At 44.2% G+C, this 27,889-nt stretch overlaps 2 protein-coding genes across 6 annotated transcripts in view; both read right to left on the bottom strand.

Moving 5' to 3' along the window:
- Window positions 1–27,889, bottom strand: part of LOC134623951 (zinc finger protein 664-like) — a 507,757-nt gene that overhangs the window by 465,102 nt on the left and 14,766 nt on the right. The gene's annotated exons all lie outside the window — the stretch shown is intronic.
- On the bottom strand, window positions 549–27,680 carry nfxl1 (nuclear transcription factor, X-box binding-like 1). 5 transcript variants are annotated; one of them, XM_063469872.1, is made up of 25 exons: window positions 27,614–27,680; window positions 26,379–26,549; window positions 26,104–26,295; window positions 25,772–25,881; window positions 24,971–25,101; window positions 24,470–24,514; window positions 21,893–22,026; window positions 21,235–21,320; window positions 21,076–21,151; window positions 20,850–20,947; window positions 20,506–20,620; window positions 20,299–20,423; window positions 20,072–20,194; window positions 17,407–17,497; window positions 14,516–14,636; window positions 14,011–14,167; window positions 12,918–13,009; window positions 9,794–9,815; window positions 9,184–9,306; window positions 7,764–7,918; window positions 5,555–5,624; window positions 3,760–3,864; window positions 2,828–2,908; window positions 2,689–2,742; window positions 549–2,508 (listed from the first exon to the last, which is right to left on the bottom strand). In XM_063469872.1, exons 2-25 carry the CDS (start codon window positions 26,536–26,538, stop codon window positions 2,311–2,313), a joined length of 2,664 nt encoding a protein of 887 aa, XP_063325942.1. In that variant the 5' UTR covers window positions 26,539–26,549; window positions 27,614–27,680; the 3' UTR covers window positions 549–2,310. The 5 variants fall into 5 exon arrangements, with proteins under 5 accessions (XP_063325942.1, XP_063325941.1, XP_063325943.1 ...); XM_063469871.1 differs by having other exon boundaries at window positions 26,379–26,557; window positions 27,614–27,677; XM_063469873.1 differs by lacking the exon at window positions 27,614–27,680 and adding an exon at window positions 27,274–27,285 and having other exon boundaries at window positions 26,379–26,557.

Below are 27,889 nucleotides of genomic sequence, written 5' to 3'. Positions count from 1 at the left end.
GTATGTCCATCATTTATGTACAGTCTGTGTACAGAAGACATTTACATTTATTTTGATGCTGAAAAGTGATAATCCTAAAGCTTGTAGTATGAAGATATACAGCAGTACTTATTGTACTCAAGACTCATATTTGTGATATGACGAGATCATAATTTTTGATATCTTAACATTTGCATCGCTTTAATATTGCAGCTGAAGGTGGTTTTAATTACTCTGCTGAGAAGCTTAATACAAACATAAATGGGCGTAACCACGGTGACGCAGCCCATTAGTTTATGTTTTTCCTGTGATTTCACACCGTATGTGATGAGCCAGCAGTGGACAGACTTTGAAAGCTGCAGAGTAGCCAAGAGGCGTTTTCCTGTTGACTTCCTTATAACGGGAATGTTTTTGAAACAGCAGAACTGGCGTTCATACTTCAGCATTAGTTTGAAGAGTGGGCGTGGTCTGACTAACAGAATTCTGAAGGTTACAAAAAAGCTCAATTAGAAAAATGAACACAGGTGGGGTTTTTTTGTTTCATTTCGATTTATTTTTTAAGTCTTTAGGAAAAAAGAATGAAAAATATGAAAGAAAAGAAACTTTAAATCAAAATCAAAACAATTTAAACATTTCAGGATAAATATTAGACAGTTGAGTTCCAGTATCTGATGGATTCCTCACAAAAATGACTCTAGGAGATTTATTTCAGATTTTTCCAGTCAGAAACTTCCTGTTGTTCATTTTGTAATTTAAACTTACACAAACATAAAGATTACACATTAGGGAGAATAATGAAGTTACATTAATGAGGAAAAGCATTTAAAGGGAACCAAAGATATCAATAACTACAACTTAAGTGTTGCTGCGGCGTCAAAATGTTCATCTCTTATTTTCAATTTGAACTTGAAACACATTAAAAAACAATTATGGAGAATATTAAAGGTCGATTAGAGGTTTACCAGGATGAAAACAGGAATCATTAGGATGTGTTGTTGTTGCAGCATCAGTCTCTCTACTACAACCTCAGTTTCAAGTGTGCATGCTTTCTGTGCAGGCATGCACACACATCAGTGAAGACACCCAGCAGGACAGCAGGAGCTGGTCTGCAGGTGGGCACAAAGCAGCTTCTAGACACAGAAGCTAATGTATGCAGACTAAACCAGTTTAAATATCGCCCTACATTGATGTGTAGAAAGGCATGAGCTGACTTCATGGCCTGCCTGATCTAACACTATGCTCCATGTCAGTGTGCATGAAACTGATGATGAAAGTAGACAAACCCAGTGGTTCCCAAATCTTTATTTCTGGCCCAGTTAAACCACCACCACTAAACAGACCCAGTCTCCAAAGGCTCCAACAGCATAAACACAGCCTAGAGGTCCAGTTGAGCTGGCAGCTATTGCCATCTGTCATTCACAGAGACCGCGCCCCCACTAATGCAAACTTTAAGCCTTTAAACAGGTGACACATAGTAAGAGCCAACAACCTTACGGTTGTGATGAAGGGGTAAAGACAGGATACTTTGAAAAACAAGAATATAATTTAAATCAGAATAAAAAGTAGAGGATCAATGATAGAGCCATGTGGAACTCCACAAACACAGTGACGCCCCTTTCAGGTTTTTGATATTCTCAATGACCTTGTTGGTTACAGCATTTTTGTACATGTGTTATGAAGGGGGAAATTAGCTATAGAGCCCAAAACTATTTTTATATCAGATTGTAAACATATTTATTTCTGTAATGTTGGACAAATTAACAAGGGACTGGCTCACTGGAACCTCAAGGTACATTAGTTAAACTGCAGTGCTGCTTAGTTTGGGAACCACTGGATCAGGATCAGGCCAAATAATTTGACCTTTTTTCACATAATTGAGATATTTGGTAGGTAGCAGAGGGGAAAATCACTTTCCCATAAGTTTTGATCAGACTTAGTCAGTCATGCCTGTTACCATGGTCACTGTGCCACATCAGATTATTCCAGAGTCACAAAGTCTTACTTTATGTAACGGAGTGACAAAGGACCACACGTAGCTCATCTTTCACAACAATTTAAAACGGTCAAACTTAACAAAGCAGCTACTTTAACGATTTTTTTCACCGCTTTCATCTGTTTAGACCAAAAAACAATAATCAAACCTTTCACTGAATGAAAAAGGAGAAACTTCCTTTTGTTCTGAAACATGAGGCAGCGTTGTGTTGAAAGTTCTAACCATCCAACCTAACCTAAAGCCACTGCTGCTATGGTTAACACAAGGTTCGCAAGGGAAGAGTCGCAGCGAGCGTCTGAATGGCGGCAGGAAACAGAAGCTCGCACACCGCCGTCTGCTCAGGCCGACTCCTGCAGGTAGTAGTAGGTGGCGGCAGACAGCAGCGCGCCGCCCAGCGGGACAAGGACAAAGGCAGCACACCTCCTCCACCACCTTGCCGCCTTTGAGCGCTCGTCGTCCACATCCTCCCTTCTACCCCGCTTCTTGTTCCTCCGCCCTCCTCGCTGCTGCCGCTTCTCGAACGCCTCCAGCTCCTCCTGCACAATAACACAGTTTAAACCCAGCAGCTGGAACCGACTCCGACCACATCAATTCAACATCCACCGTCATTAACCACTCACAGTTATTATTAGCTTTACATGTTAAAATGAACGTTTTAAAGTCTGAACCTTATCCAGAGCTAAAACGTGGTGCAGGTGGAACAGCATGAAACTCACCTGAAGCTTTCTCTGCTCCTCCTCCTGAGCCGCTTTTTGCTCCGCCTCCTTCAGCTAAACACACAAACACACACAAAGTGTAAGTGTTTGTATGTCCAGGTGTGAATCACTCAGAGTCTGTACAGGTGTGTGTTTATACCTGGCTGACTTTCTTCTGCTGTTCTCTGCAGATGTCGTCACACTCAACAGCAAACTGAGACGACAGCGAGCACAGCACCTCCTACACACACACACACACACACACACAGACACACACACAGAGCTAATGTCAGAGTCCTGCACTGTTTTATACCTGGAAAAAACAACTTCTCCATATTTCATACCAGATGCTGCAGAGAGTAAATGTATTTGTCTCTGCAGGTGTAAACCAAAAACATTACAGAGGCAGAGCCTTCAGTTTTCAGGCCCCTCTTCTGTGGAACCAGCTTCCAGTTTGGAATCGGGAGACAAACACCATCTCTACTTTTAAGATTAGGCTTAAAACTTTCCTTTGTGATAAAGCACATAGTTAGGGCTGGGTCAGATGACCCTGAATCCTCTACAGCTCCACTGTCGACCCCTCAAACCTCCAAATGTGAATGTTTTTACCTTTTTAATGTAGGAAATACTGTTGGAAATATGTTGTACCTGCACACCAGTCAGTAGATTAGAGGTTGTGACTGTTTCCTAAACTGCTCAGAGTGACAGAGTGAGCCTTAACTGAACTCGCAATACCAGACACCCTCCTCAAAGTTAAATATAGACAACCAAAATATCCATAACACCACCAGTGAAATTGTCTATCCAACCATGAATCTAAAGAGTGATTTATTTTTCCTTTTTTTGGGGGTAAATTAAACATGAAGGAATCATTTATAGTATTTCCACTTTAAGTCCCTTTGAAGAAATTATTGAATGAGACTTTAACGGTGCTCCATCATGACTGATAATGTCATAAGAAATAGAGATTCAACCCTTCCTATCCTGACGGGACGTCCACAGTTACATCATAATCAAAACTGCAGTCTTTACACTGCACAGGTATTCCTAATAAAGTGGCCATAGTGCTGAGTGTGCTACTTTTGGTTTTACCTTCTTGATTCTCTTGCAGGGACACCGGAGCTTCACCTTCTGCTGACACGTCTCCTCACACACACCTGGATGGCACACCTGCTTACAGCGATGGCCACAGCTCAGCTACACACACACACACACACACACACACACACACACAGATTAATTGTGGCTGCTGCTGTAGCGAGGCAGAGCAAACTTCAGCTCTGTCCAAGAGAAACATGAAGCAACCGTTGAACAGTGAAATGAAACACTGGCTCCACCCCCACGCTCGCTTTGATCCTTTCACGGTGGAGGAAACGTCACCACCGTCAGTCTTTAGCTCCAAGCAGCTGGACTGCAGCTTGTATCAGACTCTCAGCAATTTCAAATAAACTAAAGGCTGAAACTCAAACAACAAGCACAGTTTTTTGTGGTTTCTTTCATGTTTTGAAATGATTGTGAAGAGTTTCAACATCTCCGGAGGAGACGAGCTGACTTCTGAATTTATTTCTTTTAACCCGGCGAAGTCCAAGCCAGCGTCTGACGTCTTTGATGGTTAGCAGCACAGAAAACACTGAAGCTTAAGAACCGTCAGCTGGAGTTTGTTTTCATGAAAGCGCTGATGTCACAGACGCCACCTCTGTGCCAGTTTAAAGTACCTCTCAAGTGTCACCTGGACATTTGTAATGCTGGCATCATCAGCAGCAGCCACACAGTGACCAACAGTCTGACATGTGCTGGTAGCAATGCAGTGCACAGGGAGGAGCTCAGATCAGGTTATGAAAGTTGTACAGGATGAAGGTTAGATAATAATAAAAATAATGAGGATGATAATTCCTCAGGGAGGCTCATCTCGCATGCATGCTGCAGTCTTATTGGCCTTTACAGGAGTGCTCAAAGATGCCCCCACACATACACACACTGGGTGCACAGACAGAGAGGAAACACTCTTCATAGAGTTCCTAGAAGACCTGATGTGGAGGTAAACTCAAATCCTCATGCTTTTCAACTTCTGTATGATATGAAAAAAAAAGAGAAATGTTTGCGAAGTTTTCTTTTTCTTCTGTAATGATGTATGAAAACACACCTCCGCTGCTTCAGACCTGCAGGACTTCACAGGGTTACACCGATCGACACACTGAAATAAACATCTTAAGGGTCTTTAAATACTTTGTTTCTTACTTCATGGGAACATTTTGGGATAAATCCATTTTTCAGTTCAGCCAATTGAACAGAGAGAAAATCGAACTGAGAGGCTGAAACCTGCAGAAGAAGAGAGTCTGTAAACACTACAGTGCTGCGGCCGCTCCATGTTTGTTATTCCTGCTGTGTGTGTGTGTGTGTGTGTGTGTGTGTGTGTGTCTTGGCTCTTCAGAGCTGAAGTTACAGCCGAATGAAAACAGTGTTCTGACAGAAGGATGCACACGAACCACCGCACTGCTCAAACATTTTACTTCAAGTGTGTGTGTAAGTCACAGAATGAAAACACTAAATCATTCCCAGGTGAAAGGAAAGCAGAGTTTGAGAGCGAGACTGTTGGTGTTCAGCTGGCGCCACACGGCTAAAGCGATCAGAGCGATGGCGCTGAACGGATGGTGTTGTGTTACGTCTGCTGTGTCACTGACGATTATTGACCATTGATAGGAGGAGGGAGAAAAACAGGAGGCGGGAAGAAGAAGAAAAGAGGAAAGGAGCGTAGCAAGAAAGGAAAGAGTTGGGACCTCCAGAGCGGTCACACTTTAATGGAACTCAAAGGCTGATAAAGTAGTCCCATGATGCACTGGGGCCCTTAGGGAGGACACCACAGATGGAGTGGGGTCAGTACTCATACCTCTTTGGGACACTGGTTGTTGCAGGAGCTCAGGGCCTCCTTGGTCTGCTCATCGGCTGCGGTCAGCTTCCTGTAGAGAGAGCAATCGATCGATCGGTCAGCAGTAACACTGTTATCTCACTCACACACATTTTATTAGTGATGAGCTGCTGATCACCCGGAGCCAGCGCTCACAGCAGCAGATAAGGAGCAGTAAAGTAGTGACTCTCCATCGCCTCTGTGTTTATGCTGCTGCACAGTGACACTCGCTGAGCGTTGGTACCTGCAGACGGGCTCTTACACACACCTGGAGCAGGAACAGCGACGCTCTCAGGACGCCCTCATTAAAGCCAGCTCACTGACACAGCTTCACACTTTCACTGATCCAGGCCTCACCTGAGCAGCACTCACCTTTGACCTTTGTGTTTCAGACGTGTTAATGTGCAGACCAGCGGGTCTCAAACACCTTGTCCACACACGTGTTCATATCAACAGAAAACACCCTCACATGCATCGTCGGGCCTTCTTTTCACAGCCTGAATTAGTTTATAACTCACATGCTGATAAGACAGACGCAGATCTCTCTGAGTATTGCAAGCTCCTCTGAATGAAGGCTGGATGATCCAGCCCGTCCCTCGACAGCATCGTCCTGATGCAGTGAACCGACTGTTCAGAACGTCTTGTGAAGCGATGTCGCAGTTAAAAACATCCAGCTGGAACAAGCCTGGACTTGCCTCACGGCACGGTTTGGAAACCACAGCTGGAAGTGAGTTGAGCCCTACAGAAAACCACTTCACACTTGTTCTGTTGTTGTGTTTTGCACCTCAGGGCCACCGTAGACTCGGGAGATGTTCCAGATTTGTCGCCGAGTGTCTGAGTATGTGCCAGACTTTAAAAAGAACTTCAGTTTCCTCTTAAACAAACACGTCTCCACTCATACAGACATTATTTTACACATGAAGGTAGGCAAGAGTGTTTCAATTAAATCTTCTATTGACATATAAGTGAAAGGTCTTAAATAATCAGGCCACATCTGATCTTAAGAGAACTGTATCACTCCATTAGAGCACCCTGGGTGTACACCGGGTGTTTCATCTTTCCTCACTATGTGTTTGCCACCTCTGTCCATTGAATTATTCATTTTTATTAATCTCCGGCTTTCTCCCTCAGCTTGTCTTCGTCCTGTCTTCATCCTCACACCTCTCACTGCAGATGCCCCCCTCCCTGAGTCTGGCTCTGCTGGAGGTTTCATCCTGTTAAAAGGAAGTTTTTCCTTCCCAGACATGTTTCTTATTTGTTAAACCACTAAGCACTGATCTGTAAATCATTCCAGTGCTGTGGCAACACATGACAGAAAACCTAACAAAGAACCAAATTTAAATTGTGTCTTTAGGCGCTTTGTTCCCTAAAAAACAAATCACACATCAATCGCTCTCATTCCTTTAGTTGAATCTATGAAAAATGCCAAAGATAAAACAGTTTTACGGACATGAAATGGGATTTTTGTACCAACAAGGTGATTCCCAAAGAGCTATTAGCTGAAAGCTTGGCATATCTCAGCATGCTGCACAGTGTGTCCTTAAAGAAGGAGACTGGACAAGTGGAGGACAAAAGAAGAAGTGGCAGATCTAAAAAACTATCTGCGGCAGATGGACGGTGTCTGAGCGCGACACAGGGCCTGTCGTTTCCCCTGATCCAGCTACACGTTTTAATATATCACTGTCGCACAATTTCCAAGCAAAACAAAGAACGATGGGTGACTCGAGACTTCTTGCACAGCACTGATATCAGGCTCTGTTCTTACTCATCATTGCACAGTCTGACAGACTCAGCTGGCTCCCTCTCCATATAAAACACTGATATTACTTCTCTTTAAACGCATTAACATCGACCATCCTGTTAGTCTCAAGCATTTTTGTTCCTTCTGCTTCAAATTATGCAGCAAGAAGCTCCGCTTTGATTTAAAAAGAGGAAGGTAAAAGAAGAAAAAGCTTCTACCTGATGAGTCTGTCACCTTTAAACAGCAGTCGTGACTTTATCGCATGTTGCTTTGTTTTGTCATTTCAAACGAGGCCGTTCATGTTTCCGGTCATGCCATCACTCTCCCTTTGTTTACATCATGTAGTGAGTGACTTGTTTTGTTTATTCAGGTATGATAAATCTTATGTCACCACACAGGAGTTAAGACTGTTTAATAACAGGAAGTTTTCATGTGTGTGTTTGTACTGACGTGCACTCCACGTAGAGCAGGCTGATCTTGCAGTGGCACCGCTGGCGGATCATCTGGCTGCAGGGGGGGCAGGCACCTGGGTGACAGGGGCGGGGGCAGGAGTGAGGGCAGCCGGATGGGCGAGGCTTAGAGCAGCCCTCCTCACACACCTCACACTGCAGAGAGATGAGATCAGGTGAAGCAACCAGTAGAATTACTGTGAGTAACAAACACCAGAACACCAAAACACTTCACAGAGTTTTCTCTGTGAAGTTCTCTGCGGAGTTCCACAGGGCTCTGTTATCGATCCTCTACCTTTTAATTACTAAAATATATACATGCTTGCAAAAGCACAAGGTGCCTCATTCTTCTTAACAACTGTACTCTATAAATTACCCGTTTAAATTTTAATTGGGCTTACAGATTGTATTATTAAGGGCCTGGCTTCTTTAACTGACAGGTAGATGATGACATCAGGTATTTGGAGTCCCTGGACGTGACCTCGGCACATTGGAGCATTTTTAATGCAATTATCTGACCAATAACATGGCCATATCCTGTAGTCCAGGTCGTACAACATGAGTGTTTAACACTTTAACAACAGAGTAACTAAATCTTGTAATAAATTACATTTCAGTCCTGTTGACCTTCATCGGGGACTTGACTGTAATTCCTTGAATGTGTTAGTGGTAACCCAGACAGTGGGACTTACATTTAACTGTAAACATCACCACCGTCAGTCTGCAGCTCCAAGAGGCTGGACCGCAGCTCATACCAGACTCTCAGTGATTTTAACTGTAATGTAAAGGCCTGTTTAACTGCAATCCTTCACCTGTTACACCCGTCGCACAGTCAGGTTATCATAAACGTGTAGTTTGTCACATCAAAAAAACAAAACAAAACTATAATACATTTCCTCCCTGGGATGTCGTACTCTTGGGTCGCTGTGTATAACCAGCTGCTTACGGCCCTGCTTTTTTGTCACTAATGTCTATCCAGTGTCATTTGAAATACAACTACAGTGCTCCACCAACGCTCGCTGGGTCAGTAGTTTCCTGCTTCACAGTCCAGTTGTGTGTTTGTTGTTTCCACATTCAGCAGGAGGAGTTTTCTTAGATGTGAGCAAAGGATTAAACTTTTGTGGACGTATCCAAAGTAGCTGTGTTTTTTCTAAATTGCCGCTGGAGGCTGACTCACTGTTAGAGCTGCTATTGTTGTACCTGCCAGGAAATGTGAATATATATTTAAAAATATTTGCAGTGGTATTACCGTGACTTATATGCCCTAGCAGCTACATCCATCTGTTATATACAGTCTCTGGGGACTGCCCAGCGTTTGGTGCCAGTCTCAAGTGGCTAACAGAGGAACAGCAGTTTCTGTTGGTACCATCATTTATTATTTCATCAGATTTCATTAACAGACATCTAAACAAGGTGCTTACTGGATTGCCGCTGTTAACCAGATGACACTCTCTGCTGCAGGAGTGGTTGCCGCAGGTCAGAGGTCGTCCGCAGGGTCGCTTGCAGGAGAAACGACCCTGACGATGACACGGCACCGGGCTGACCTGCCCAGCACAAACAGAGTTCAGCACAGACGCCTCCATCATTAGAGGCATCTGATGACCTCGTCTGGAGGTGAACGAGCGCCTGTATATGAGTGTGTTGAATACCAAACGACTAAATGAGATGAAATGCAAGAGAGAATTAAAAGAGCGAGAGAGATACAGAGAAGGACAAAGCAGATGAATAGAAGGAGGAAGGAGTGAATGAGGAGGAGGAGGTCAGAAGGACAAACTAATAATGAACGGCGTTTGGAACGAGGGAACATGATGGAAAGGAAAACAGTAAGGAGGGGAAGGACGGTAGGAAAGTAGGACAGATAAAAAGAGGAGTGCAGGGAGGAAGTAATAAATCTACAAAGACAGATACGTGGAGCTTTCGTGCTATGCTGGAAACGAGTGTCGATGACCAGAGAAGTGGTGAAAGCGTTAAGCCGCATCATCGTCAGTACAGTTTAAAGTACAGAAGGAGGCAGACCATGCTGGTTCTTACCTCGTGTTCTCCAAAACAGGCCCTGAAAGAGAAAAACAAAGACTCACTGCACCGTTCACCTCCACTCATTATTCACACGGAGTGACCTCGTTAGGGTTCAAATGTTTACTGTAATCACTCAAACTCAACGTTCGCTCGTTTGCAGACGATTAGATACTAAAAGTCTGCAGTTTTACGAAATTCTGAAATTGTTCCACAATTTGTAGTTTCAGTTTATTATATTGGTGACCCTCTGCTCTTCTCGTACCCACTCATGTCACTGACCTGCTGCAAAACAACCTGATTATCTCTAACATCCAGCTGTTCTCTTTTGTTCGGACGACGTGTTGGTGCCAAATTCACTATAATATTTAGAATACTTTTCATTAGATTTTGATAAAAAAAATAAATAAGAAGAAATAATAAGAAAAAGTGTATCTGTTTAAACAAACAACTTGGATATGGCTTTATGATCACAGTATTCCGTATTTTGTGACATTTTAAAGTCCAGACTTCTTGTAAACATTTTTTAGCTGTTTGGGGTTCAGCTTTTTCCTTTAACTTTGCTTTTCACTTCCATTCATCTGATTTATTTCCATATTTTCCAGTGGACGAGGAGATTGACAGTGACCTTAATAAGAAAAGATGTAATCACAACGGGCAGAAGCTGGAGCAGCTGGAGGCCGAGGGATGATGTGCCAACGTGATGGAGGAAAACAAAAATAAATAAAAGTCATAATGGACTTCATTCCATTTTTTTAAATTTTATTTTATAATGTTTACAGAACATCACGGGGGGGTTGGGACTGTTTTGAAATGTGCAGAGCTCGGCCTGTTGGTTGATTATCTAACCCTTCCTGTTTTTCCGTCAGGCACAGATGAAGACAAAGTGTTGATACACGCTGGTTTGTTTGGCTTGCTGAGTTGCTCCAATGCTGTTCTTTCCACATTTTTAATGAACTTTTATCACATTTTTGCACATTATCCATTGACTTTTATGCCTCTAATTTACCTCCATATTTACACTTGACTAGTCAGTTTTACAGAGTCCATCACTTCTTTCATATAAAGTCCCTTCGCTCCCATTCTTCCCATTTACTTCCATATTTTCCAGTTGGTCCATAGCATCACTTAGTTTATCTGATACTTCAACTTTTTTTTTTTTCACATTGTAAAACCACATTTGCATGTCATCCCTTCGTTTCCATCCATCAATTTAAAATCACCCATTTTCTAGCTGCTCATGCTTTTACTTTCACTTGTAGGAAACTTCACCATCTATTCCATCCTTTCTTTTGCGAGTGTCCTTGTTATTTGTATATTTCCCAGCTGCCGTTCATTAACTTTATTTCGGTTAGCGGCTCACATCCTGTCACTACTGTGAACAAATATACTAAAGACCATCCACTCACCATATATTCTCCAGCTCATTCTATTAAACTCAATTTATTCTACTTAATTTTAAACATGTCTGTTTTGTTTTTACCAACTTCAATCGCTTTTTTAAACGATCCATTTACTTTGACTCATTACGCGCCGACCTTACGTCACCTCGGTCAGTTAGTGTAAACGCTGTGTGATGGTGAAAACAGCGATGACCTCTTTTTCACTTCACTTCTTTCAACTCAATCGACTCCCACCATTCACGGCCGCTTTGTCACATCACATGATCACTTTCTGGCACATTTTTAGAAAACGTGACTGAACCTGCGCGACCCCCGGTTCATTTGTGTTTGCTTTGCCTCAACATGCCGACGCAGAGCCGCGGATGACCGGCTCCAGCACAAGTTTGACTCAACATCGTGCGTGTGTGTGTGTAGGGGGGATACAGCGGTACAACAAAAACTAAGGCTCACAGTGGTTCTCACACACCCACACAGATGGCTGATGTTGGTTGTTGACTGCGTCACTGAGCTGCAGGCAGCTGGCAGGCCGAGTGTTTTTTAATCTCAGGTCTAATGATTCGTGACGGGACCAAAGCACCTCAGTGTGTGTGTGGGTGTGATTTCTGTGTGTGTGTGTTTAGGGGTTCTGGGCACCACATGATGAAAACACTTTAATTATTTAAAAGGCCTCCAGCTCCACGGTTAAGCTTGGTTCGGCGTCTGCAGGGAGCCCGGCGCGTTACATCATGTTTTACATATTCATTGAAATCTAATTTAAGGAAATGTGAACCACTGTAAGCGCGCCCCAGCACAGAAACACTTTGATTTTCTGGTTCTGCACATGTTAAATGTTCTGAAAAGTAAACCGATCCACGTTTGCTTCTTTGGCGATGCTGATCAGAAACATGTGACCACGTTTTCTTCACTGCTCTGCAGCAAATGTTTGCCTTTCATGGACATACGGCTCAATTCTAAAAGGAAAAACACTTTTCTGAGACTTCTGAGAGGTTCATATGGTGACGAGAAGCATGCACTATGAAGCAGGTTCAACATATCCAGGACATCTTACTGTTATCTGGGTTCTTTTACCGAGCTGTGACATGAAGCTGGTTATCAGCCTAAAACTCCATTTAAAAGAGTTAGCATGTGATGAGTAAATGGAATGAAAAGCTGTTGTTAAACAGACTGAAGCACCGGCCATACGTCCCTGGAGACTGGTCAGTAAAGTCCAGCAACCTCCACCAACCAGTCATTCTAACTTTCATTTACAAAGAGATTGATGTTGGGAATATACGTTTCCCCAAGTGACCGCTGGTTGTCATGGACGCCTGACAGGTCTCTAGGTCTGTGAGATGGCTGCTTAGGATAACATAACCATTTTAAACTTGTACAACATTAAGTTGTTTACAAACAGTCTGACGAACAGAAAAAAACCCCATGGTAAAATTCCTCCTAACCTTAGACCGTCTCTATCCCCTCTGACCATCTACAATCTCAGGGATCTTCCAGAAATGGTGATGCTATTTTCCATAGATCTGATTGGTCAGTAGGTGGTGATGTTATACCTTTTAACCTCTTATCTAAAGTATGACCTACACTGGAGCAGGATAGGTGTGAACCTCCCCAGGATTAAAGCAGAGTTAACTCAACAACCACTAATCCTGTTTAGTAGGTGTCTGCAGACAGCTCTGTGTTAGAGTTCACGTCTACCTGCTGCTGTGATCAAGAAGAAAGTGAGAGTGTGCGTGTGTGTGTCTTACGTCGGTATGGGTACTTGGCATGGCGGGCAGGGCAGAGCCTTCTTGACAAACGCGGGTTCAGACGGCTGCTCCCACGGTCCGGCTAAGTGAACCTAAACCACATGGAGAAAAAACCCGTTTGTGGAGCAACAGAAACACTTTGTCCTCTGTGTTTTCTCTCTCAGAAGAAACGGGACATTTTCTGCTTTATGGAGCTCATGATGGTGATAAGATGTTTGATAACGGCGCTCGCAAAACACACAAAAAATATGCACTCGAGTCCACAGCATCCAGATCTGAGTAAAAAGTACTTCAACATCAGCTTTAAGCACCAAAACTCTGAGAACATCTGCACATTATTAAAGACGCACTCAGATTTATCTATGAATTATATTTCATACTAACAATCTAAATCTGGAAAGTAACTAAACCACAATACATGTGCAGCGTCACACAAAGTGAAACTTCCTGCTAAATTTGACTGTATAAGAAACAGGAAATGGAAGTAATAAAGTATTTAGTTACTTTCCAGTAAAGCAGTCATTGTTGTTATTTGTTTAATTCACTTTATATACATTTTAAAGCTCTGAAATGATTCTGGTGATTGATTCTATTTAACACAAAGAATCTGGAAACTAAAATATGTGCACAGGAGAAACTTTGTGGTGTGAGCATGTGTGTTTGTCTGCGCTGCAGACCGAGCCCTGCTGTGTCAGAGTCCCTCATCCTGTGAAAAACACTGTGTGCAGGTTTTCCTTAACACTCTTTAACCTTTAGAGGCAAATAAATGTTTTTTCTATTTTTAAATGTGAAAACAGTTTCAGGCACGCAACGTCCGTCTCTCTCAGCGATGCTCGTCACACTTCAGTTCATCACTCCGTTTCTAATTAGACACTTTGTCTTCTGGAAATAACTTTTATATCAACGTTTTCAGAGTTTTTCCTTTTACATGTAAAAGCATCTGAGGTCACAGCTGTTGCCTGTACCTCATGTGTTTGGTGGTTTTGTCAGAGGTCAGCAGGCTGCACATTTTTTTTCCTCTCTTATCACACAGCCTGAGATCAGCACAGATCCCAGAGAAACAAACACATGAGGACCTGAAGTGGTCCTTTACCTGCTGGGACTTGACCAGCACCACGTCGTGGCAGGGCTGCGGGCAGGTGTGGCTGCAGCCGGGCAGCGGCAGCAGGCAGGGCTGCTTGCAGGGGGGGCAGGTGCCGGGGTGGCAGCGGTGAGCCTCTCGGGTCGGGTGGTGGCAGGACGGAGGACACCTGAAGACAGCAGATGAAACTTTAGCGAGACCTTTCTAATTCCTGCTTTTCTTTTCTCCCCGTACCCAAAGCCAACAGGAGCAGCTCATTACGGGTCAACGATCGGTCTCGTTACAGCAGAGCACGATGAATAAGAGAGTAAAAACAATTAAAACTCAGTTAAAGCATAACCCGCTGTGGCTCTCAGGCATGTTTTAATCAAAGCTCAGCTCTCAGGAGACGTTGCATAACTGCAGAACTGTTATTTAAGACTGCAGGAAAACATAGGAGCGCTGCGCTTTTAACCTCCTCACTGCAGGTTTGCACTCAGAATCTAAAGCACACGTGTTTGTGTGTGTGTGTGGTTACCTGCAGGCCTCCTTGCAGCGAGGTGGTTTGGTGGTCCTCTCGCGGCCACAAGGGACGACAAGGACTGTCGAGCCACACGTACACCGGACCTCCACCGACTCTGGACATGGATAACAGCTGCCTGAATTACAGAGGGTGACATTAAAGGGCAAATTCACTAATTTTCAGATAAACCGGGGGGAATATGATCATCAGTAACAGAGTTTATCATATCCTCCTATTAAAAATACTCCACAGAGCTGAGGAGGAGCTGAGCAGACCGCCCACCTGTCAGCCACAGATATATAATAATAATAACAATAATAATAATGGATTGCATTTATACAGCACTTTTCGAGACCCTCAAAGCGCTTTTACAATTCCACTATTCATTCACTCTCACATTCACACACTGGTGGAGGCAAGCTACAGTTGTAGCCACAGCTGCCCTGGGGCAGACTGACAGAAGTGAGGCTGCCATATCGCACCATCGGCCCCTCTGGCCAACACCAGTAGGCGGCAGGTGAAGTGTCTTGCCCAAGGACACAACGACCGAGACTGTCCGAGCCGGGGCTCAAAGATATATATATATCTTCTTCCACTTGATGATTACAGAAAGCATTCCCTCATCTGGTTTTGTCTAATATGTTTAGTAATATTACTACAAACAAAGCCACATTCTTCATGACAAACACGTCTCTGAGTCTTTCCTGTTCAGCAATCAGATAAACTGCTGCTGCTCTGTGAGACTTTGACAGGTCTGCCTGCACGGCGTCAGTCGACACTCACTGCTGTGAAGACTTCCATTAAAATAACCGAATGTTTGGCAACAGATAGGACTGAGTGGGAGACTCGTGTCTCACAGCTTGTGCAGATAAAAACTGAACAGCAGATGCTTTTCCTTCTAAAGGAGTGATGTCCAAACCAGGAGCTCTGCTTATTTTTAGACTGTGGGGCAGGAGAACATCTGTAGTGCCATCAATGGACAAAGTAATATAGGCTGAAGTTAAAGGGGACATCTTCTTGGGCTGCAGCTGGTGGTGCTAGTTTTGTTCTGCACTGGAAGCTCGATGTTTGCTCGGCCTGATCTAAAGAAGTTAGAACTGGTTCATGAGCTGCAAAAGCTGAGCTCACAGAGGCTGCAGAGTAGAACAAAGACAACCAGCTGCAGTCCAAGATTGAGTTCCTCTGCAGGATGAGAGACTCCTTGGAGAACCAACCAACCAGCTGAATCTGGTTATCTGTGTCTTCCTGGGAGAGCCCAGACATCCTTCTGCTGCTCGTACCAAAAATATTCTTTCTGTAAGTCACCACATGCAGCTGATGGATACAAACACAGGTCAACCAGAAAAACCATCAGCCTGGAACAGATGCTGATCCCTCACTTCCCCTCTGCTCCTCTCTTCACTTCTGACTTTTTCAAGATCTCGACACACATGAAGATCTAAACTTGCAACTCCACCCAAACCACGAGCGCCACTCAACCCTTTAGCAACCAAGAACCTCTGCCTTTGACTCTGAGGTGCCAGCATTCCAGCCGGTTTGACTTTGACGTAAACTACCCAAGTGCAGGTCAGAGGTCACTGCTTGATGACCTGTGCCCCTACCAAATGAAGGTCCCAAGAGCACCGAACAAAACCGGCTGTCCTGAAATATCCTGAAAGCAGGGTGGCCTGGTGGAGTCCTGCAGTCCACCAAAGAGGCAGCCGATTATGTCAGGCTTTTATTTACTTGTTGCAAAGAAATCTGCAATTAAAATCTCTGCAGAGGAAAAACTTTAATCATTGACTGAAGAAAACATGTCCTCCCCTACGACCACAAACAGGATCCAAATCTGTGGGAAACAACGTTCCCACTGAAGTGATGTTAAAAAGTAAACATAGGGTTGGGTGGTTTTATAGTTTCCATAGTTACACCAGTCACAATATCAAAGTTTACCTCTGCAGGTCAAACTAAACCGAACTGATGCCTCAAAGTTTGCAGCCTCCCAGTGAGGAAACACACACAAACATCCACATCCACACACACACGGCTCAGTGGCAGCTGTTATCTGTGTGGCAATGCGTTGGCAGTGCTGCGACCTTCTCCATGCTCCCTCTTGAAAGGTCAGAGCAGCCAATCAGCACGCAGTCACACCAATAAATTGACGTTAATCTAGTCAGCCAATCAAGAGGCGGATGGATAAATAAATTATCTGTTATCGCCCAATCAGGGAACAATAGACGCAGGAAGCTGTCTGTTATTCAAACACAGACACGCACAGAGCTGAATGTTTGGGAAAAAGTTGACCTCTGTTTCCTGCTGATCGTCATTAATTTCCTTTATCAAAGACTCAAGAGTGTGTGTGTGTTTTTTTCTGTGCTATCAGCTAGAAGAAATGTCAGCGCGCACACACACACACACCCACACACACACACACAGTCTCTTAAGTCGGCCAGGACTTCTCCTCAGTTTGACCTCTCACCTTCATCCAGCTGTGAATCCTTCAACACTTCACAACCTATCTGACAGACAGGAATGTGATGTGACGTGTGTGTGTGTGTGTGTGTGTGTTGAGAAGTTTGAGGTCCGTCCATGTCTGCTCAGAGACTCAAACTTTCTTTACTGCTGGCCTGTAAACATGTTTGTTTCTGCTGTGAAGTTTAACACAGGTAGTCTGACTGACTGCTGGAGCCTCCGGTGGACACTAGAGGAACTGCAGCTGTTACATCAGCACTGACTTGAGCTTCAGTCTCAGCTGAATGTTGGGAAACGTAGGTCTGGTCTTTAAAGCAATAAATGCAAATGATCATCTATGAACCTGAGCCTGTTACCAAATGAATGATCATCACTGATCCATTCATTCCAATTGATTTGAATGCCACTGTGATTCTGCACAATGTAATCTATCTAAACGTAATCAGATTACTTACCTTGGTGACAGACTGAGGGACACTTGTGGTTCCGACAGCCCAGGGTTCGGCCGCAGCTTTGATCGCAGGGGGGGCAGTTACCGGGGCAACACTGAAACACAAAGCATCGTGGGAAACAGGTTTATCTCTAAAGCACTTCTTCTTCTACTTCTTTAATACAGGCGACCGCAGCTCGTCCTCCACAGTGACGGAGGACTGCTCTGCTGCTTGGCGCCAAAACCATCAAACATGTGAAACACACGTCATCACATTGTGTTATTTCACACAGCTATGAGTAACTCTGTTCACACAGGACTAACAGAGGTGGAGGGCGGATGCAGGCTTGTCTGGGTTTTGAACCCTAAAGGTCATCTCACGAGAGAAAGCGCCGGTCCCCGCCACCCTGCAGCCTCCGTCAGGTGATAAGGTTAGTCAGAGCTTTTATTATGGAAATGGAACTTCCTGTGATTTAATGTATCAAAGGTCGTATGAGCTCCGCCCCCAAATGTTCCAGATTAATAACAGTTATATTAATCAGTCGACTACTTTGTACTTGCTGTCTACACTCTGAGCTCCTCAGAACAGATTTACCTGTTTAAAATGAAGCGTGTGGACTCAGTGTTTATTTAATCAGGTTAACGTGATGGCCGCTCCTCTGCAGGGAGCCAGGATTTTAAGAACCGGTCGATCAGATTTTGAGCTCTGCACATTGAAGAAGCTGCGGGTTTCTGACTCCCTCGGTGAGTTCAGAGTCCTAATAAAGAATGATATAACTAGGAGTCCCATGTAGCTGGACTGGAGTTTGATTATTTAATTTGCTTTGTCCCGCGTCTGTTTGGCACAATCCATTTTTCCAGCTTTAAAATCCTGTAAATGTCACGTCTCCACTGAGAAAGAGATTTTCACGCTGACGTTATAAACACTCTGCTGGATCAGACAGGGAAGAGAGGGTCTCAGGTGGCAGACACCAGCTGCTGCTAACCATCTTCACAGCTTCATAAACATCTTTTACTTCTTCTGCGAACACGCTGTTTTCCAAATACTGCTTTGAGTGAACTACACAAAGAGCAACTCTGGGCTTTCACAGGGGGGCACACTGCTGAGAAACAAACAGATGAAGTAGATTTATGAGATAAAACGAGGAGTTTGATGGGAAAATGAAAGCTAACGAGATCGTTTTATAAAAGAGCAGGTGCAATAACATTTACGGTGCCAGAATAAAAAGAACCAGAAAAAAGGGAAAATCTGCAGCTGTTTGGGCTTTATTAAGTATTTAAATCCTAAAATCCTTTTGGTACCAAACAACAGTTTGAGCCACAGGATCAGACAGCGAACAATAAAATGACTGAAAGCGCCCATTTAAATCTGAGCAGGTGGAAACGTCCCCGTTGGCCCCACGGGTCTGATAGCAGGCGGATTATTAAACCTCATCATGTCACATGTCAGACGTGGCGTCAGACAACCTTTTCCTATCAGATTAAACTCGGCTCAGATGCCATCAGGGTGACATTTATGCCACAAAAACGAGACATCGGTGCCGTCACGATCAAAGCGAGGCACCAGGATGAAAGCATGGGTTTCCCTCTGCGAATGATTCATTCATTCATTGCTCAGACGTTTCATCAAATCTGCGTTGAGGACACCTTTGCTCTCTCCGAGACCTTTAATCCACCAGAGAAGAGGAAGATGGAGGTATGAAGGGTGTGTCATTACGCAACCAGCAGTCACCGCAGCTGATCGAAAATCATTTTTATACCACAGAGAAGCCGACCCGAGAAAATAAACAAGTCTATACAAATCCAGAGGCTCCAGATGTTTCACTGCAGGAACCATCAGAAGATTTCAGGTGGAACATTAATGTGATCACACTCAGAGTGGAACAAGTCTGAGATACTACACACTGAGTGGGCGATCCACAAACACACACACACACACACACACACACACACACACACACGTCCTCTGGGTCTAACTGTTCCTGCTTGCTGCATCACTTCCTCACTGTATCTATTCTGATGTGACTGAAATATTCCCACCTGTGCAGACTCACAGTTTGTACCATAGAGGCCATTATGTAAGAGTTTTACTGGTGATGTGATGATTTCTTTGTGCAGTTCTGCTTGTTTTGTGGTATAAATCAAGTGTACCTGCTTTCTTTATAGCCGTGCTGTTTCACTGCTTCATAAAAACTCAAATTCGCTGAGTTCAGTTGATCTAGAGCCAAGATGAAAGCTCCAAGGCTCAGTTTCTCACATATAGATTAAATCCAGGACCACAAACCTTAAAGAAAGTTTTATTTTATTCTGGGAGTCAATCTAGTCGTGTGTGGGAACCTGCTGAAGGGTTTCTGTAGGTGAACCAGGAGGATTACTAACAGCTGTCTCCAGGACTCAGTGTGCAGGTGGCTGCAGCTCTCTGTCTCCCTCTGCTGGTTGCTGTGTCGGTCTGCTCACCTTCATTTGAATTGTTTCATGTTCAATAAAATCCCCCAAAACATTGTTTCATTCACATTAATGACTAAAATAATCCTGATTATGGAGGTTTTCTTTCCATAATCCAAAAGCCCGGACTTCACAAATGTGATGCTAACCAGTGAGAGTTGAGACAGGTGAAGCATTTCCTGCAGCCAGGTGTGAGTTTGTGCAGACTGATAGTTTCTAATGAGAACGTCTTAAGGTGGACTCACCTTCCTCCTGCACTGGTGTCTCTGACAGTTCCTGGTTTTGGGACACTTGGAGTCGCACAGGTATTCTTTATGACACGGCATCTGCTTCCTGTATCGGCCACACCTGCACTCCTTCTCCACCTCCTGCAGAGACACAGAGCAGGGCTCAGCGTGTGTGTGTCTGTGCACATGTGTGTATGTGTGATCAGTGTGTGTGATCGGTGTGTGTGTGTGTGAGAGTGAGAGACCTGTCGGCAGGTTTCGCAGCTCCCTCGGTGACACCTCATGGAACAGGTGTGCTTCAAACACGCCAGACGGCGATCGCACGTGTCGCCGCATGGCTGCACTTCCTCTGTACACGGCAGAGATGACTCTACACACACACACACACACACACTTAGAAAACAGTAGCACGGCGTGAAAACCTGTGCATGTGTGTTTGCGTGAGCACTCACTGGTCTTTCCGCATGGACACGTCCTGCTGATGGAGCGAGGACATGGAGGACAGTCGCCATCACAGCACACCTCCTCACAAGTGTGGTTCCCACAGGAGAGGGGAGCACCGCACACCTGCGACAGACAGGTGAATGAGAGGAGGCGGGGCTTCCTGCTCTCAGAATAAAACTAAACACATCAGACGAACCACACGGGGCCCGTTTCCACAGCTTTAATGACTCGTGTTTCTGACTCAGCGAGCAAAGACCACACAGAACATCTCGTCTGGAACATCTGGAGATTCTGGCAATAAACAATCACACAAATCCAGCTGTGCGCTGCTGCTGACACACTGCAAACATACCTGCTGGCAGGTCCAGCGGGGGCTGGCGCAGGGCCTCTCTGACTTCTCTCTGCCGCACACACACTTCTGAACGCTGACTCTGGGACAGGGCGCACACTCTGACACACACACACGGGAGAGGGGGGCTTTCAGTCGGACATTTTGGACAGCTCACTCGGGACTAATGTGTTGAGTCACAGTGAAGCTTCACACATGACTCCGTGTGTGAGAGACTGTGTGTGTGTACCTGTGTGACACGGCTGTGAACAGGTGTGCTGTTTGCAGAGCAACAACTTTCCACACGGCTGCTGACACGACCAGGCCTGCAGAGAGAACACACACACACACAGTGAGCATGTCACCAACATCCACAGCACGCTGTAAACCTGCAGATTGTGAGGCTCACCTTGTTGCTACAGCGACGGGGGAGGGGTTGTGCTTTGCCACACATACAAGACACCGACACCATCTTTGGACACGGCGGGCAGGGGCCTGAAACACACACACAGCTTTAAGAACATTTCCACGCTCCCAGCTCAGAGCTGCTTGTGTGATGTGTTTATTGAGGATGTAAAACTGTAAATCTGCTGACTTGTCCTCTGTGGACAAAGCCCAGTTTTTTTAAGGATTTCCAGGATAACTCCATTTATCCTTTCTGCATTTTTTTTCCATGCTGCTTATTATTTACACATGGAGATATATTAAACTGCAAGTAAAACAATAAATAAATCATCGCTCCTTTTTCTGCTCTGGGACTCTTCACCTGCATCCTGCTCCAACATGATTGGTCAGGAGCACCAAAACCTTTGTCCAGGTTAATGAGACATCTACATTTTCATGATTAGTACTCAGGTCAGTCGCCCTGCAATACTAGAATCTATGAGTTCATATGAAATATTTTCACGAGTCCAAAACAATTACACACTCTGCTTGTACTTTGTGTATTTTCTCTGTGCTCTTGTGTAGGGAGGGAAAATTGGTAAAGGTGGGTTCAGAGACTAGCTACAGCTGATAGAACTGATCTGCATTATGTTACTTAATTGTGTGTGTGTGTGTGTGGTTACCGGGGTGACAGAGCAGCAGGCAGGAGTGTCCACAGGCAGGTTTGAGCTCCTTCTGACAGATGGAGCCGCACGAGTGAGGAACCAGCCACGGATCAGCTGGAGGATCCTGAAGCTTCCCACAGTAACACGTGTACCTGAACACACCACAAAAAAGCTTTTAAACTCTGAAGTTTACAGGCAACATTTATTTTTTAATTCAATGTCTTCAACACACCGACCTGTACCATGTGATGTGTTTAAAACTTTCCACAGTCTGATTAGCGATTATTTACTGAGATAAAAGATTAAAGACAGAAAATCCTCAGCTGGGAAGAACCGAGTCAGCAGAAACACAACCTCATTTCAATCACACAACAGTTGACTAAAAGAGAAACAGGTGAGACATGCTTAAACTTTTAAAGTGACTGAAACTAAACTGAAAACCTAACCTAAATTCAAAAGACAATAAAATAAATCCATGACAAATAATTACACAAAAACTACATGTAATATAAATTAAGCATTTCTAACAGTAGATTGAAGCGCAAACAGCATGAAACTACAGTAAGTGTGGAGTGTGGCTCCCCCTGCTGGAGAGCAGCAACAGCGGCCCCATCTGCATTGTGTGAAGCTGGTCAGCGTTCACATGAGATACAACAAAGTGATGTACATTTGCTCTTTCTCTCCAACCTATGGGGCGATAAATACTTGAACAGTGCAGCAGGTGGGAAGTTACAGACACTTCATAGTCAGAGGTACACCTGCTCATCAGAGCTCAGTAACGTCCAAAATCCTCCCACAACTGGAGCTCAGACTCCTAAATGGCCCATTGTTATAATTAACAACACATTACAAAAAGCTCCAAAAGGCACCAACAGCACGAACAATAGCAGCCACCTGTCAGTCAAAGAGGCCACGCCCCCAACAATCAAAACTTCCCGCCTTAATACAGTTTAAACTGAAAAAGTGAACTCTGATATGAACCAAAACATCATTGTATCAGAATGTCAACATGTTTATCTGTGCTGTAAAGCTGGAAATGTTGACATGGGAGTCTATGGGACTGAGTCCTGCTGAAGCCTCTAGTGGACATTAGAGGAACTGTATTTCAGTGCTTCAGTGTTCAGCCATGGAATCTGTTAAACAGCTTACTGCTCTCTGTCTGCTTCAAGATCAAAGTTACTCATTGATTTAACTCTAAACTTTGAAAACTTCTCCAGTTTGAAACTTTGATTAAACACAGGAAACAAAATATCATGAGAAAACTGCAGGTAATCACAAAGAGGCACTTCATTCACCTGCTTATAGGCAGGTCTGCACATAAGTGGTCTGCAGGTGCGCATTCGCTGTCAAAATAAAGGACGCGCACCAGATAAGAAGTTGGAACGCGCGTTTGCATACATAAGATGTTCTGGAGGAGGACAGACATTTGTTCCGAACTCTTAAAGATGTCGAAGAAGCAAGCTCCGTAAGCAATTACTTTGGTGTTCCTCCACCGCAAAAGAAGCGCGTAGTATCGGGATTTTTGGGAATTTATTTTGACAGCGAATGCGCACCACTTATATGCAGCCCTGCTTATAGGTGACCAATCGGTGTAGTAGAGTTTTAGAATACAGGAGGATAAGCAGCCTGAAACTGCTCGTCTACTACACACATAAAAAGTACAAGTTATAAAATCGTTTACAGAAAGAATTGAAAACTGAATAAAACAGAAAACTGTGGAAAGACAAACCGATACTGAGGATATGAGACAGGAACACTAAGCAGCATCACCTCACAATGATTGCATGAAAGTTTTGTAGGGATTTTGAAATGAATAACCGTCAGATTCAACGACCATGTAACACCTCCAGCAGGGACAGAAAGTGTTGAATGAACTTCAGATGTTTAAAATCAAAGAATTTAAAAGTCTGTGTTCATATTCTTGGAGCCTGTTAGGAGTCGATGGGGCAAGCTCTCACTAATACTTTCAATAAAACAACATTTTACATTTATATTTAACACATTTGAGTCAAAATATCAAATATCTGTACTTTAGCCATATTTGCTTCAGCCTGTGGGGATGAAACATGAACTCAAGCACTCACTCTCCACAGGCTCACATGTTGCAATATCCAACTTTACAGCTTGTCAGGAAAGCTGTTCATACCCCCTTTATAACAGCTGTACAGGGGACACAACCAGCAGAAGCAACAAAAACCAGGCCTTCACAGAGTGTTCGTGGAGTTCCACAGGGCTCTATTGTCGGTCCTCTACTTAAAAAACAAACAAAAACAAAAAAAAACCTCACCTCTTTAAATTGTATTAAGGCTTAAAGTTTGCATTATTACGGGTGTGCCTTCTTTTAACGACAAAGGCAGCTATAGTTGTTAGGTAATTGGAGTCCATGATTTGAACCTCTGCACTCAATTATCTGACCATATTATCGCTTAATGTTTGTATTTAATGCTACTTGATTATGTTACTGTTAAAGTGAATTTGATGATAATGCAGATGTAGTAGATTCGCAGAGTGGATTTAGCACTGAGCGTGGCCTGTGGTAACTTTAAGGGGCGGGTCGATAAAACTGGGCACACAGGATAAAGAAATCAAACGTACCTGTTGGGGGTGGCACTGGGTGGATACTCTGCACGGCACTTTGGACTGAGGGGAGACAATCAGAAACATTAACTAATGATTATTTCCTTACAACCGACCAATCTCAAAGTGAGTTTTTTTTTATTAATTAACAAATGTCTGCCTGATGAAACATTAGAAAACACGACTCCATTATATTCAAACCCAGGGAAATTGAGTTTATAGACAAATTTAGCTGGTAAACAGAAACCACAAAGAGGAAAACCAAAAAAAAACAAACTATTTCCAACAATCAATTTTAAACACAAATGTAACACAGAACTTTTCTCTGGTTAGACAGCACTTTATCAGTGTGATTTTATTAGTTTATCAGTAATTAGTTCGATTTAAAATGATGTAATTGTACTGAAGATTCACTCTCCATGCCAAATAATATTTACCCCTTGCCCATGTTTATAGATTCATCACGTTGGGCTATAGTGGTAGTGGGACTCTAACGTGTGAAGGGCTTTTGTTCCTCACCAGGGCCATGGGTGCTGCTTCTGACCAAAGTCTTCATCAGTGACTGAGGAGACGAGGAAGACCGAGTCTTTGGCCCACTTCTGGATACAGGGCAGGTGGAAGAGGGAGAAACAGCTGGAGCAGCTCCACACCTGGACGCACACAGCCAGATATCAGAGTTCAGTCTAAAGTGGCCTCCCTCTCTGGTCCTTTGAATATTTATAATATTTTAAAACAAACTGTGTAAAGAGCACACCACATAACAACCAGCCAATCATAGAACTTCACAGGTTTGTAGAAACCTGAAGAAATACTGGAAAAAGATACTACAGCTGAGACTCATGGGTAATGTAGTATTATCTACTAGTAGTGGTTGACTAGAGGAGAAGGAAATAAGTGATGAAAGCAAAGCAAAGCTAACTTTTACACAGAGCATGTCTGAGAAATTATGAAAGAAACATCTTGAAGTGACCAAAATGACCCCAGACACCTCTCCAAGATATTTACTCGTTCTTTTTCCAACTATTTACTTAAACCTTTTACATAAAAACAATCAAAAAGTAAAAACTAAAGAGAAAAGACAAGATGGAACAATTCTTTTTAAAAAGCACAAAAACCTGAGAACTGCATGATTACAATTCTTCTGACTTTCTGTGAGATCTGCTTCTATGAATGTGACAAAGAAAAGAAGAAAATCTGCCTCAAGCTGTTCTTAAATGTTCTTCAGAAACCAGAGAGGTGACGTCAGATCAGTGAAGCTGAAATCACTGAAACTGAATCAACACACAGCAAGAGATCAAAGTGTGTGTGCGTGTGTCTCACCGCCTGTGTCCTCTTCACCGAGGCGATGCAGATCAGACAGGTGAGCGCTCCGGACTGAAACAGGTCGCTGACATACTGACCGGTCCTCTGCAGGCCAGTGGCATCCCCACCTACACACACACACACACACACACACACACACACACACACACACACAGACAGACAGGGAGTGAGCGGGAATACTACAACATCTGCGCAGCTTCACATCAGGCTCACCTTACTGTCTTCAAACATCTGCACACCCGGTAAAAACACTGGTAAAAAAATCAATTTAACCATTTGACCAGTTGATCCTCACAGTGCTGTTGCCACGGCAATGCCTGGCTGCTCACCTGTCTGGTTGGTGTAGGTGGTGAAGGTGGACGCCAGGATCTTCCCTCTCTTTCCTTCCTTGTGGTCTCCATCATCGATGCTGTTGTCGTCTTCATCAGAGGAGGAGGAGCTGAAGTGGCTCTCGACCAATCGCTGAGCAGCAGCCTGGTTGGATTTCCTGATCTCCTCAAACTTGGATTGGACAGCCAAACCTGAGGACCACAGGGAAGAATTAATAAACTCACACCAGCCGCACAGCCGATAGGGGGAGTTGGTTCGTGGAGTGTTTCATCACCATGCGGAGGCTCAGGCGCAGAACCCGTCTTTGTCCTGACTCCTCTTCCCGTAGCAGTGCCTGGCCTCTCTCTCTCCTTCTGCAGGGGTCGTGACCTTTCAACCTGAGCCTCCTGACTCCGGCCTCGCCCGCGGCCCTGCTGTCGCCAGGCGGGCTCCATGGCAACTGCCTCTCTGCCTCTACAGAAAGCAACATATGTGAGAAATGATTGAAAGAAGGATTCACACACACAAGTTTGCTCTACGCAAGTTTACCCACAATGCACCTTCTGAGATTTTCTTAGTACTACAACTCAACCTCCACCAGGATTTACTCTGAGGATGCAAATACTGGATGGCTTCATCAAATCCTCAAAAGTTATTTTCAGGACACAAACCATGAGCTGGGGCTCAAGTGAGAACTTTTCACTGACCTGACTGACTAGAAAACTAGTAGAAAATCCAATGAAAACACTGTAGCAGTAAAAACATAAGTTCTGAGAGGTCTCTGGTGTAGACATAGAATGAGAGCATTGATATATGTACAATTTTAAACTATTACAGTACTTTTGGCCTTGCATGCATTTAACCAGTTATCACCTCTCTCAGGAACTTTAAGTGTTCAGCTTTGAGCCCGACGTCTGCAGATATTGCCACTGATTCATGGTTATCTGTCTTTGCAGCAGCAGCGTGCCTTTGTTAGTGGATTTAATGCTGCAGAGGTAAATTAGCTGATTTTTGGCTGGACCCTGGTTTGCGCATTAGGGCACGTTTCCACGCAGCAGAGGGGTTTTATACGTGATTCAGAGCTGCCTCAGCCTCACCGGAGGCTCTGCGCAGCCTCAGCTTGCCCTCCTCAGGTGCTCACAGCTGCCTGACACCTTTACCTGACACCTGGCCGGGTCTTTAGCGGTTACCTGACTACACCAGCTGTCCCGCTGAGCTACAGCGTCACGAAGCCGGACTGTGTGTCTCTCTCCGCCCGTGTACCTGACCGCTGCACCTGAGCACGTACACAGCAACACGTTTACACGGCGCGCGCTCACGTTAAAGGCCAAATTCACTTCAAAAGTGCTGCTAGCCGGCTAGCTGCAGCAATCCAACTGCCATTCAAACTCCAAGAAAAACCAGGCGGAAACAAGCGTCACTTCCGGTAAACAACATTCACCAAACTCTAATTATCCACAGAAGCTTCCGGAATGTTAATATTTAACTCCAGAGACAATCAGAAAACCTCATTTTATGAGCTAAACACACCTCAACACTCAGCACAGTGGAGCCAGGTGCCTGATTGTCATGCGTAGTGCAACGCGGTGCATGCCGGTTCTTGTAGTTCTCACAACCAAACGACGTCTGTTTAGCGATTTATCCAGGAGTAAAACTACATATCCCACAACCTCACACACACGCACACGTGTACGCAAACGCACACACATACGTGTTACTGCACAGCTTCAACTTTAGTTACTTTTTGTTTTTTGGTTAATTTATTTCGATCATGTAAACAATATAAAAAGCTCATTTAGGGCTAGG

The sequence above is a fragment of the Pelmatolapia mariae genome, linkage group LG3_W (genome assembly GCF_036321145.2).
Source record: "Pelmatolapia mariae isolate MD_Pm_ZW linkage group LG3_W, Pm_UMD_F_2, whole genome shotgun sequence".
NCBI lineage: Eukaryota > Metazoa > Chordata > Actinopteri > Cichliformes > Cichlidae > Pelmatolapia > Pelmatolapia mariae.
This window is presented reverse-complemented; position numbering and strand designations above follow the sequence as displayed.